Source organism: Cupressus sempervirens, chromosome 10, assembly GCF_028749045.1.
Source record: "Cupressus sempervirens isolate cs-2001-9-10 chromosome 10, ASM2874904v1, whole genome shotgun sequence".
NCBI lineage: Eukaryota > Viridiplantae > Streptophyta > Pinopsida > Cupressales > Cupressaceae > Cupressus > Cupressus sempervirens.
This window is the reverse complement of record NC_143127.1, coordinates 621,581,771-621,593,678: the sequence shown is the minus strand read 5'-3', so window position 1 is coordinate 621,593,678 and position 11,908 is coordinate 621,581,771. Positions and strand designations below refer to the sequence as shown.

At 34.6% G+C, this 11,908-nt stretch overlaps 2 protein-coding genes and 1 long non-coding RNA gene across 4 annotated transcripts; all 3 read left to right on the top strand.

Annotated features, from left to right (window-relative positions):
• Positions 1–1,031: 1,031 nt before the first annotated feature.
• On the top strand, positions 1,032–2,627 carry LOC149535372 (uncharacterized). The gene is made up of 3 exons (XM_089803096.1): positions 1,032–1,526; positions 1,629–1,990; positions 2,080–2,627. The coding sequence occupies exons 1-3, from the start codon at positions 1,323–1,325 to the stop codon at positions 2,276–2,278; spliced, it is 765 nt and encodes a 254-aa protein (XP_089659222.1). The 5' UTR covers positions 1,032–1,322; the 3' UTR covers positions 2,279–2,627.
• Positions 2,628–2,694: 67 nt separating this feature from the next.
• LOC149535371 (uncharacterized) lies at positions 2,695–9,772 on the top strand. Its single transcript, XM_089803094.1, has 12 exons — positions 2,695–2,917; positions 3,007–3,953; positions 4,094–4,506; positions 4,596–4,798; positions 7,478–7,546; positions 7,663–7,893; positions 7,998–8,055; positions 8,230–8,349; positions 8,491–8,607; positions 8,702–8,771; positions 8,923–9,195; positions 9,279–9,772. Exons 2-12 carry the CDS (start codon positions 3,949–3,951, stop codon positions 9,391–9,393), a joined length of 1,674 nt encoding a protein of 557 aa, XP_089659220.1. The 5' UTR covers positions 2,695–2,917; positions 3,007–3,948; the 3' UTR covers positions 9,394–9,772.
• Positions 9,773–9,873: 101 nt separating this feature from the next.
• Positions 9,874–10,707, top strand: LOC149535370 (uncharacterized). 2 transcript variants are annotated; one of them, XR_016356678.1, is made up of 4 exons: positions 9,874–10,066; positions 10,188–10,269; positions 10,345–10,419; positions 10,515–10,707. It is a non-coding gene; the product is annotated as an uncharacterized LOC149535370 (long non-coding RNA). The 2 variants fall into 2 exon arrangements; XR_016356677.1 differs by having other exon boundaries at positions 10,342–10,419.
• The last annotated feature ends 1,201 nt before the right edge of the window (positions 10,708–11,908 follow it).

The following is an 11,908-nucleotide window of genomic DNA, read 5'->3' as shown; positions in this document are numbered from 1 at the left end:
TGCTACATATTCTATTTCATATTTGTGATATGTGAAGAAAGTATTATAACATATGGAGGAACAATCCATGAGTGGCGTCGCCAGTTGAAATAGTTTTAGTTTCAATTTTACACCATTTGATACAAATAATCAGTTTACCAATCAACCCCTAGGTTCATTCCATTTGCAGTAAAATCTTCATTACCTAGAAAATGTTCACAAAATCTATGTCAATGCTCACACATCTTCTTGGACTTACGCAAATCTATGTGAATCCTCACACATTTTTTTGGACTTACGCAGGAACTATGTTGCCCTGCAGCTCTTGTTAAATATGTTATCAACTTGACTTTTCTATTAAAGGCTCTCATGTTGAATTGAAAGCCAGGTAAAGAAAAAGATATTATACACTATTTTGTTGGTACCCTGTGCAGCACAACAAACTTGTTCTTACTATAAGAAAATTTTCTTTTCTTTTGTTTCATTGCAGATCTTCTGCTTGCATAGAGGTCTCTCCCCATCATTGGACACACTTGATAACATTCAAGCTTTGGATCGCATACAGGAAGTGCGTCTATACACATAAGTATAAAATTCTTCTTTTCCCGCAACACATATAACAACAATTTTAAGTGCTTGCAAGGTATATACTTATGAATAAATATTACATCTTGATTTAAATGTATGAAAACAATTTTCATTCCCTTTAAGCTTCATTCATCTCAAGGTGCAATTCACAAACTCAAGAATAGTGGCTTTTGTTCTTCAGGATACCTTTAGGGGAAGAGTATGTGAATGCCCCCTCATGTCTGGAGTCCAGTTTAGAGGAGATGGCTATTTACACTGCTAAGGTTTGTTGAATCTAATTCTGAATAACATTGCTTGCTATTGTTGAATCTAATCTAATGTATATTTTAACTAGACTTGTAGCTTATATGTTTTCAAATTTTTGTTAGGCCTTGTAGTTTGTATAATTTGATTGCTGGAGAGCTTCTACAGCTAAGCAAGAAGGCTGTTGCACGAGTTATAGCCGCACGCTCAGGTATGAAAATTGTTTTTTTTAAAATTCTAATGTATATTTTAACTAGACTTTTAGCTTATATGTTTTGAAATTTCTTTTAATGGCTTAATGTTGTAAAGTCTCTTGAAATAAGACCTTCAGGCGGTTGGTCAAAGTTTTACAAATAATCTTAGGAATAAAGTCAAAGAAAGTATTTTTAAAATATTAAAGTATTTAGCTAGGTCTAAGAAGGTTTGTGTACTTTCGACAGTTTTTCTTAGTTTGTGAAAGTTGTAGACCGAAGTTTTCATAGCCCGATTTTTGCTTCCTGCAAAGAACGATCATGTCAGATAATATAAGTGAAGAACAAAACAGGGAGACAATCGCTAGATTGTGGTCTAACTTGAAAAGAAAAGGTGATGGAAAATGTTATTGTCCTTGCAATATTTGTAAGGGCTTAAACCGTAGAAGACTGCTAATCAAAACAGTTAAGAGACATTGTAGGGAGAATGGTCACATTGAAGGGGGGCATGACTATCATCCACTGGTAAGTCGTTCATTATATCATTTTAACAATTTATATACATATGAAATCACTTGATGATGAGTTGATGATCATGGTTTATTTATGTTAATCAATTTTATATAGGTTGATCTTCCCAGGGAAGTACATGATATGAACCACAACAATCCGAAGAATATGGTTTTCGAAGTGGAGGAACATGGAGGTGCAAATATCCAAGGTGAAGATAATGATCCCATGGAAGATGACGATCATGTGCTAGAAAACACAATTGAAGAGGATGGTATAAATACATTGATCCATGACACATCTAGTCCAAGCGTATCTGATCATGATGATGATGATAGCCTCGATGTACCTCTACTTCAGAAGGCATACGAGCCCCTATACAAAGACTCTCAAACAACTCTTCTCTCTGCTATATTGTTGTTGTTGAACTTGAAGGTTATGAATGGTTTATCCAACATAACAATGTCACGTATGTTAAGGTATGTCATATATGTCTTTATAGTTAACAAAGGGTGAATAATGTACCACTAATATTGTTTATATTAACAACTTATATTTTTTGTTGTAGATTGATAGGCGAGTTTCTGTTACCATCATCAAATATTCTACCTCACTCATATCGAGAATTAACTGCTGTTATGAAAGATATTGGAATGGAGTATGAAGCAATACATGCTTGTCCCAATGATCATATTATATATTATAAAGAACATGAATTTGCAACACAATGCCCTGTATGTCATACGAGTAGATATCGAACAGATTGACTAACAAAAAAGGTGCCTCAAAAGGTTCTTCGTTACATCCCCATTATTCCACGGATGCGACAATTATTCAGGTGTAGTAGCTTGGCTCAATTGATGGATTATCATGCACGCAATAGAAGTCGAGATGACATTATTCGAATCCCTGCAGATGGTTCGACATTTATGCACATAGAGGAAAAGTGGCAACACTTTAAAGAAGAACCTCGTAATCTCAGGCTTTCATTGGCAGCGGACGGTGTCAATCCATTTGGAGAGATGAGATCTGTTTACTCAGTGTGGCCTGTTTTTGTTATCAACAATAACATTCCTCCGTGGATGTCAATAAAGAGGGAGCACATTATGTTGGCAATGATTGTTCCAGGTATCTTATCATTTGATAGTTATTAATTTACACATACTTACAAATCTTGCAGTAAAACGGTCACAATAACTATGTAATTTTACTGTTCATTCAAGTAGGTAAATATCAATTAAAAGATATGAATGTATATATTGAGCCTCTTATCGACGAGTTGGTGGAGTTATGGAACGGTGTCACTATGTATGACGTGTCTAGACCAATACGACAAAGACAATTTCAATTCCATGCAATATTTGCATGGACAATACATGATGCCCCAGGGCTAACACATTTTTGTGGTATGTTATAGTGAATTCAAGTTGCGCACAATAATTCTAATTATAAAAATCAACATATTTAATAATCCAATTACATCATTATCTTGTAGGTCTTCAAACAAAGGGAAAATTTGCATGTCCAGTTTGTGGTCCAAAGATGAAATCTCGTCATTCAAAAAGTTTAGGAAAGTAGGTGTTTGATGAGTGTAGACACTTCCTCCACAGGAATCATAAGTATCGAAGTACGGAAAAACATCTTTTCAATGGGAAAGAAGAGACTACATCAAAGCCACGAAGAATGACACCTCGCCTATGGAAGTTGGAATATAATAGAATTAATCGTCGAGGTAATGCCATTCCACCTAATGGTTTATGTTTGTAATTTATATATTTCTATTGTGATTTTTGTTGACTAATTGTGTAATTGATGATCGTGAAGGTCGTCAAGGCAATACTGACAACCTTCCAAGGGACTAAAAAGCTATCCCAGACAATTTAGTAGGTTGCCCTACTACGAGCACTTACAAATTGTGCATTTTTTTGATACTATGCATATTGGAAAGAATATAAAAGAGACATTGTGGAAAATATTGGATGGAAGGCGTGACAAAGAAAAAATTGTCAAAATTTGTAATGACATACATGAATCCAATCATGCATTGAAAATTTTCATTCACTCAAATAGCAATAGAGATCAGATTAATATAAATGCCCTTCCATGGTTATTAACGGAGCAAAGTGATGCCATAAAAGAAGTCATACGAAAAATTCGATTTCCCACAGGATTTGCTGTGAACATAAACAATCTCATATAAAAAAAAAAGTGAATTTGGGCCAGGGCTCAAAACGCATGATTGGCATACTTTCGTCAAGGTAAGTTATGTTCTTCTGTATTTACAATATATTCATAAACTACGTGAATTGTTTGTTATGTTATGTTAGAAAACAATAAAATGATTGATTTATAATTACTGCAGTACGTGCTTCCTCTATCTCTCCCAGAGCACTTCAACAATAACATCAAACAAGTGATATACGATCTTGGAAAATATATGAGGTAAGCAGTAATATCTGTTCAATTTGTTGTATATATTTATTATATTCGTGATTTGTTTTTCTTGCTATGTAATCTATTGTATATTATTTTGTAAATTCTCATAATTATATATTTTTTGTGACTTGAATCTCTTAATGTAGGTGGTTGTCATCTAAAGAAATCCATAAAGAAGATATAAACTATTGGAAGAGAAGAATTCCTCATTTACTGTGTGAAATGCAAAAGTGTCTACCTCCAACTTTTTTCAATGCACAGGAACACTACCTCATACACCTAGTTGAGGAGATTGAATTGTGTGGACCTGTACACACTAGGTCAATGTGGATGGTTGAGAGGCATTTGAAATCTTTGAAGGCTTTGGTTCGACAAAGAGCACATCCTGAGGGTTCTATGGTAGAGGGATATATGGTATACCAGACTATGGTGTACATTACTGAATATCTTCCTAAGTTTGCATCAAATATCCATGTAGATCACATTTGGGATCTCGAGCCTTTTAAAAAATTAGAAGGGGAGTACTTGATGGGGAAAGGTACATTGAGGAAAGTGAGAGGTAATAAATTATAAGATGTTATTGTAATAAATTATCTCTTAATCTTCAAAATAAATCGGTTGTAAGTTGTCTATTTTTTTTTTGTATAGGTGCTCGAGAGTGGGATGCACTACATTTGTATATTGCAAACAATCTTGATTGGATGACGGTATGGATTGAACGATGTCAACATTCTAGTCGCACATTAACATGGGAAGGTGTATCTTCATTGGTTAAAGAAGCTCATTGTAATGAAGATTCCAATGTTACGCAAAGGGAAATAGATTTAGCACGTGGTTCAAGAGATTTCCAGGTACGTACAAATTTATTAATCACCCGTATGTTTATCAACTCACAATACAATAATTTTGATATGTTTCACATATTATTGCAAGTTAAACACCACAAGGCTATGTTCTGTAATGGTCAAAAATTTCACGTCAAAGTGTTGGATGACACGAAGAAAACTTGTGATTCAGGAATAACTGCAGTCTTTCAAGTGACTAATATTTCATCTAGAAACGACTTACATCCTCAAGAGTTTGAAAATCGATACTATGGCATTTTGGATGAGATAATTGAGTGTGACTTTAGTTCCTTCAAATTAGTACTCTTTGTTGTCAAATGGTACAAGCTATGACTTAATCCAAATGATCCTGATAGAACTGTTATTGAACATGATAATGGATTTACAATGGTTAATACAAGGTCGTTTGAGCCAGTTGGGGATGAGCCTTATGTTCTTCCAAGCCAATGTGAGCAGGTATTTTACTCAGAGGTTCCACATAAACCGAGTTGGTCATTTGTTGTTAGACATGAACCGAGAGGAAGGCCAATAAAGTATAATGCGATGGAAGAAGAAGATACCGAAGAAGTAGAAGATGATGTAGATGGTGATCACAATCGACAGTTATTGGATGATGTTCCTGACACAAATTTTCATGAAGAAGAAGAAGAAGAAGATGACGATGATGCTGCTATTGATGATGATGATGAAGATGATGTTGATGTTGATGATGATGACGACGACGACGATGATGGCGAGGAGGATGATGATAACGACGACGATGATGATGACGAGGACGATGATGATGATGATGATGATGATGATGACGACGAGGATGATGATGATGGAATTTAGAGGTATGCCATCAATCCTTAATCTATTTAATATTCATTTCTTGATAGAAATATATTTGTCTTATATATATGGTTACATAGTTTATTCATTATCTATTTAAAAGCTACAAGTTTCAACTACAAATAGAATACTGCTAATCTAAATTAACTATTAATCTAAATTAATTAAATAAAACTATTTAAAACACATATTGATGCGTGAATGTATTGAGCCTTATTTTCTTTCAAGTCAAAAGCATTTGTAAGTGTTTAGTTTAGAAAAGGGAATTCATTAAATATCTATAAAAGGAAGTTGTACCTAGAATAAAATTCATAGGGAAAACATAATATAAGTGCTTACCCAATTTGTTGGTTAATAATTTAAGTATCTCTAACATTTCATTTTAGAATAGGAATAACATTGTATCAGTATGTTGATTTACAAACTAAAACTAGAAAACTTATTTCAGTACATGTATTTGGATCTATGGGATTTACACGGTAAGTAAAAAGAAACCAGTAATCCATTTTAAAATTATTATAATGGGTTTTGGAAGAAATTACAGTTATCTTAATTAATATAAAATATCTAACTGAATTTCAAAATGTTATGCAAGTGGCTTTAGTCTAGGTGTTTCCTCCACCTCCACACACATCAAACAACTTCAAATAGCATGTCCCCAAGGTGACTAAGCCCTCAACTCATCAGCTGATACAAAAACCCAGTTTTAGCCCTTCACTAGGCCTACTTCCCTAGTAGGCTTATAATGTGAGCCTGATTTAAGTGTTTTATTGTGTACCTTTTAATGTTTTTAATTTTTATGTGATGCTAATGATGGATGTGATTATGATTATGATGTGATTATGCTCACGATAATTGAATTACATTTGCAAGAAATTGAACCCCTTTCAGGAGCATCCCGCACAGTCTCATGGATCGACATGTATAAGTCAATACTCCTTATAGACAGTCTATTTAATACACTTATCAATAGTAAGATTGATGTCTTCTAAGATCTCTCCCATTTGAAGGTACCGGCGAATAGGTATTTGTCAGAAGTGTCTTCCTCGAGTGAGGGAAATATAGGAATAGAAGAGGAAAGTGAGACATGCAGTTTATCTAGAACAGGGAGATTAACTAGAGGTCAAAGGACTAGAAGGAAATTCAATAAACGCATGAAATTTTTCCTTTCTCAAGGGGGGTCATGTTCTTATGATGATGAGATGGAAGGTGACATCGAGGTGCCCTTGAGGTACCAACATCTACAGAAACATTGGGTACCCAAGGAACTTCCTCCAATAAACACTGATTTTTGTGTTAACGAGAGGATATATCGCATAGCACCATCATCACTAGATGGTTTGGGCCTATTTTCTATGGATGGCATAAAGGTGTCTTACAAAAAAGTTTCTGAATTGATGGAGTATGTTGGACCATGTTACGATTACAAAAGTTGGATGCATATTGTTAGATATAAAAAAAGTATGCGTAGGTATGCCCTCTCCGCAAATTATATACAACAACAAGACAATAATCAAAGTAAAAGTATGGCTATATACATTGATGGAAGGCCAAAAGAAACAGGGAATATTGTGGGTTTTATAAATAGTACACGACCTGGGTCAACTATAAAGCAACCCAATTGCATATTTGAGGTGCGCGAGGGAAATCGTGTATTCATCTGTGCAATAAAATCAATATGTTCAGGGGAAGAGCTTCTTATTGATTAAAATTTGAACCGCATAGATACAAACGAGGCTACTATCATGGGGGTGGTACATACTATTAAACCAACTTCTAATCAATGACTCCAACATACCATTTAGTCAATAAATTTTTGGCTAACATTTTTATACTTCATCTTTGACACAGGGGCACAATATGGAGCAACCGCCCGGAGGGGATGTTGATGATGCTCCCGGCTCATCTACACATGAGCAGGTAAAACTCATTTGTAATTGTGCAAACCAGATAGAAGCAAAATGTTATTTTTTTAATGTTGTTTTCTTTATTGTTTTGGAGTAATTTTGATAATACTAATACTATTGTTGTCACAGAGGGCTAGTGGTCGGAGGGAGGGAAAGGAACCTGCAGTCCCTCAGCAGGCCCCCCCTGAGGAGGACCCTTTCTATATCGATTTAGCAGAGACCGATGACCCGATCGATTTGATTAAAATTAATTTAAAGAAAATTAGCAAAGAAATTCTACGTTTGGCAACCATAAAGCCTATGACTCAACAAATAAAAGATAGGGCATTTGAATTGTTGCACACCTCTGAGTCCTTAAAAGTAAGTATTAATGAAATTTTTAATTATAACAAGAGTTCAATAATGGTTTTTATGTTATGCTCTTTTATGGCATTAATTAAAATATGGATGCGTTGTCTTTACAGAGTTTTTTGCTTGATTTCGAGCCCCGTTCCCATGATGAGGGTGCTGTAGGTGGTTCAGGTAGATCACATGTTCCATTCCCCACTTTTGTTTTCCACTGAATATATATAGGAATGATCATAATCATTGACAATACATGCTCGAACAATCCTTTTTTTTAATGCTCTAACAATCTTGTCCATGCTAGTTCACGCGTTCTATATTTATGCATGCTCTAACAATTTTATTCTTCAGCTTCACATCAATTGAATCCTATGATGACGCCACCTCCATCCAAGACAACCACAAATCTCTTTCCGACTGCTAAGTCAGCAACATGTAGCTTACATGCATCAATTGTTGCACCATCTGTTGGTACACAAATCCCTCTTTTTCTCTCTTATGACAGCAACAAATAGTTTCTTTTTTACAACTTTATAACATCAATTATCATTTGTTCTTTTATACTTCGATCGTGACAAAGACTTATGAAACTTATGAAACTTTTTACAATAGGACCTGCAACATCATTTCCTGGATGTTCCTATGTTCCTAGTACGGGAACGATGAAGGATGTCACATTGATCGTCAGTGATGATGAAGGCATTCCATTAAAAGTAGCCAAAGTTCCAGGTACTTTAAAGTTATTATTATTCTATAGTGATATAATAGTAATTTAGTTTTTGATCACTCTTCATCGACTAATGATCCCATGATTGTTTTGTAGGGAATGATCTTTTCTGGAGAAAACTTGGTGATGAGTGTTTGCGAATATTTGGGCCCACGATGCGTACCTGGTGGAACATCATATCCTAACTAAAACCCCAAACCACTATTTTGATTTCATATCATTGCTATAATAGTTTTCCTTTTCGTCCATTTCTTGAACTATATTAAAGGTAGCTTCACTTCATTTATGAGTCTAACATGTTTTTTTTTACTTAAAAGGTGGAATCACCAACACAAACCGTTGAAGGATGATCTTATAGAGAGCATGACCCAACTCTTTGGACCTCGTGCATTCGAGAGAAACAAGCTCCTTGAAAAAGCTGGTTTATGTTTGAAGTATATTAGGGACCAGTACAAAAAAAATTTATGGGATAACCCCAGGTACGAGCGTCCGCCCTATGTTCCTGAGGCTGAGTGGCAGGCTCTGATTTTGGATGGAAAGTATAAAGCTGACAAGAAAAATAATATTACACCAGTGGATAGTACAGCAAGGTATGTGATACTGTTGAGAATCTAATTATGTACTAATTAACCTCCATATTTATACTATCTAACATATTTCAAACTTTTCATAGATTGCCTGACACATCAAAGGCAACAAAGGCAAGACTAGAAAAGCACGGGACACACAAGCTCGGCTTTGGTGGTTTTTCGAAACTTCAAGCAAGAGTTGTAAGTATTAGTAAATGAAAAATTGTATCAAATTTTTTATATAATGTGAAGAGAAATGCTAGGACTCCCTTATTTAGCTCATCAATTATAAATAGGTCAATAGAATATGATAACAGTAGTGGATTTTCATATTCAATATAAACAATTCAACAATTGAAGTCAAGACTCTGCAATCTAGATTAGTGAAGAAAACTTGTGATTCACTAATATGACATTATTTAAAATCTCACCCTTGACTGAATTTTCCTCCAATAGTTGAGAATAAAGGCAGTGATTGAAAGAATGAGGGAATGCAACAGCACTTGCAGCCATTTTTATTTCCAAAGAGATGAACTAACTCTTACCCAACTTAAGAATTTGGAGAAAATATGTTGGTACAAGAAAAGCATACAAACACGCAACATTTATATAGTAGATTGCTCCATCAAAACTGCTCCATTTTTCTCCTATTATATTGTGATGGATATAGATGATTTGTTGTTGATATTTTAACTACCCTCCATTGGCGTTGATGAAACAATGCAAGTAAAATTCACCATACCACGCAAAAATGTAAGGCTCAAAGTTCAAGAGATGCCTCACAGAAGACGATAAGAGAATTGGCTTCCAACAAGGCTATAGAGCCGTGGCTGAATGGCTACGAGCTGAAATTAGTGTGGAAGGTTCTAATATTGATGCATCTCAACCACAGGTAAATAAGCTAAATGAAATTTATTTCAAATTGAATACTTTACCAATTAGTCTATTTGATGTTAAGTTCCAATATAAAGTGAGTATATCTGTTTTAAGCAAGCAATGATAACAATGCGTAGGATGCTGGAATGCAGCCTGACAATCCTTCTACACAATCTGTGGATGTCGAAGGTTTGCATGATGTGCATCCCAGCGGTGGAGGTATACATTTGCTATTAAATTTTTTATATGTAATTGCAATTGGTGTTTGGATTAACGTAACATTTTGTATAGCAGCTGTAGAGGATCGAGGGGTCGATGTTCATGACCGTGTTGACGTTGAGTCCAGACAAAATGATGTGGTTAGATCAGGTAAAGAGACACAATTATGTTATTTAAAATAATTAAATACTTGTAACAATGATAATAAATTATTTTTAATTTAACTCTTTTATTTGTTATTGCAGAGGACCCCCCTTTGCAACAGCATAGGAATTTGAGATCATCAAGAACAGAGAACAGAACAACTGATGAGGGGGGAATTGATGATGACACTGATGCTCCTATTAGAGCTTACATAGAAAAAAGAAATAGAAAGAAAAAAAAGAAATGATTGTCACTACATACCTTAATTGATAATGACTGTATTTTATGTCTCAATGAATTTAATTATGTGCTAATGAATGTTCATGAAATTATGTGTTAATGTAGAATATTGATGAATGTTGCATGTTAACGAATCTAATGTGTTAATGAATGTTATCATGTGATATTGATTGAATGTTACATTTTATTAATGGTTGAAAGAATGAATGAATGTTAGATGTTAACGAGGAATGTAGAGTGATGTTAGGGGGAGGGGGGTGGGGCCAAATGAGCTTCCACCTTCACGTGGTTGGCCCTGTTTAGTAGAGAACATTAAACTATTCTCGAAACAAAGTGAAGCTCAATAAGATACTTGTTATTACCTTTTAAAAAAAAAATTGTGTGCTTTAGCCTTGATTTTTGAGCATGAAATTAACCTTTAAAAAACTCCATGGTCAAGAACATTTGGGTTGGAGTGGTGCTTGGTTGGGTAACATCTCGAGAAAGCCCAACGCTTCACCTCCGTGAGCAAACCTAGATGCAATGAGTATTTACTGTTCTATTCATTCTAATGAGAAAGAAGTTATTGTGAAACACTACTCATAAACATAGACCAATGAGTTTGACCGAAAACTACACAATTGAATCCTGATAGCAACATCACAACATTAAAAAAAATTATAACTTGTTAATGCACAAGAAAATTTTGTGTCAATAACAATAGTTTTTGGCTAGTTGAAAGTAATACTTATCAAAGTTGTTTGTACTTCCTCATGTAAGACATTTGATATTTACTCTATTGATACTAGAAGAAAATATAATGAACTCCTCCTTAGACCGTTGAAGATAATAATGCAACAAAACCAAATCTATAAAAATTAAGAAGAGTGTTGACATAAGAGAAAACAAGACGAGAAAAGAAACATAAGATATATACTCAAATAACCACCCTACCCCAAAACACACGAATGTGTGTTAATTCTCCATATAGGTTGTGATACACTCATAAACTCCAACGCTTCATAAGAGATCACCACTCTAATTTCTTATGAGTTCAAATACCATTTCCTTAAAAAAGCCAAATAAAATTGTCCATTCAATCTTCATCCAAGCCTTTAATATGTAGGCCAAAGAACCTACATTGACTTTCCAAAGCCATAAGCCAATACTTGGTTGAGATAGCTCAATTTACTTATGTGATCCAATGCTTCATAAGGGATCTATGTTTGATAAGTATGGTGTTTCATAGCATACGCCTGGTATTATGCTAGGAACA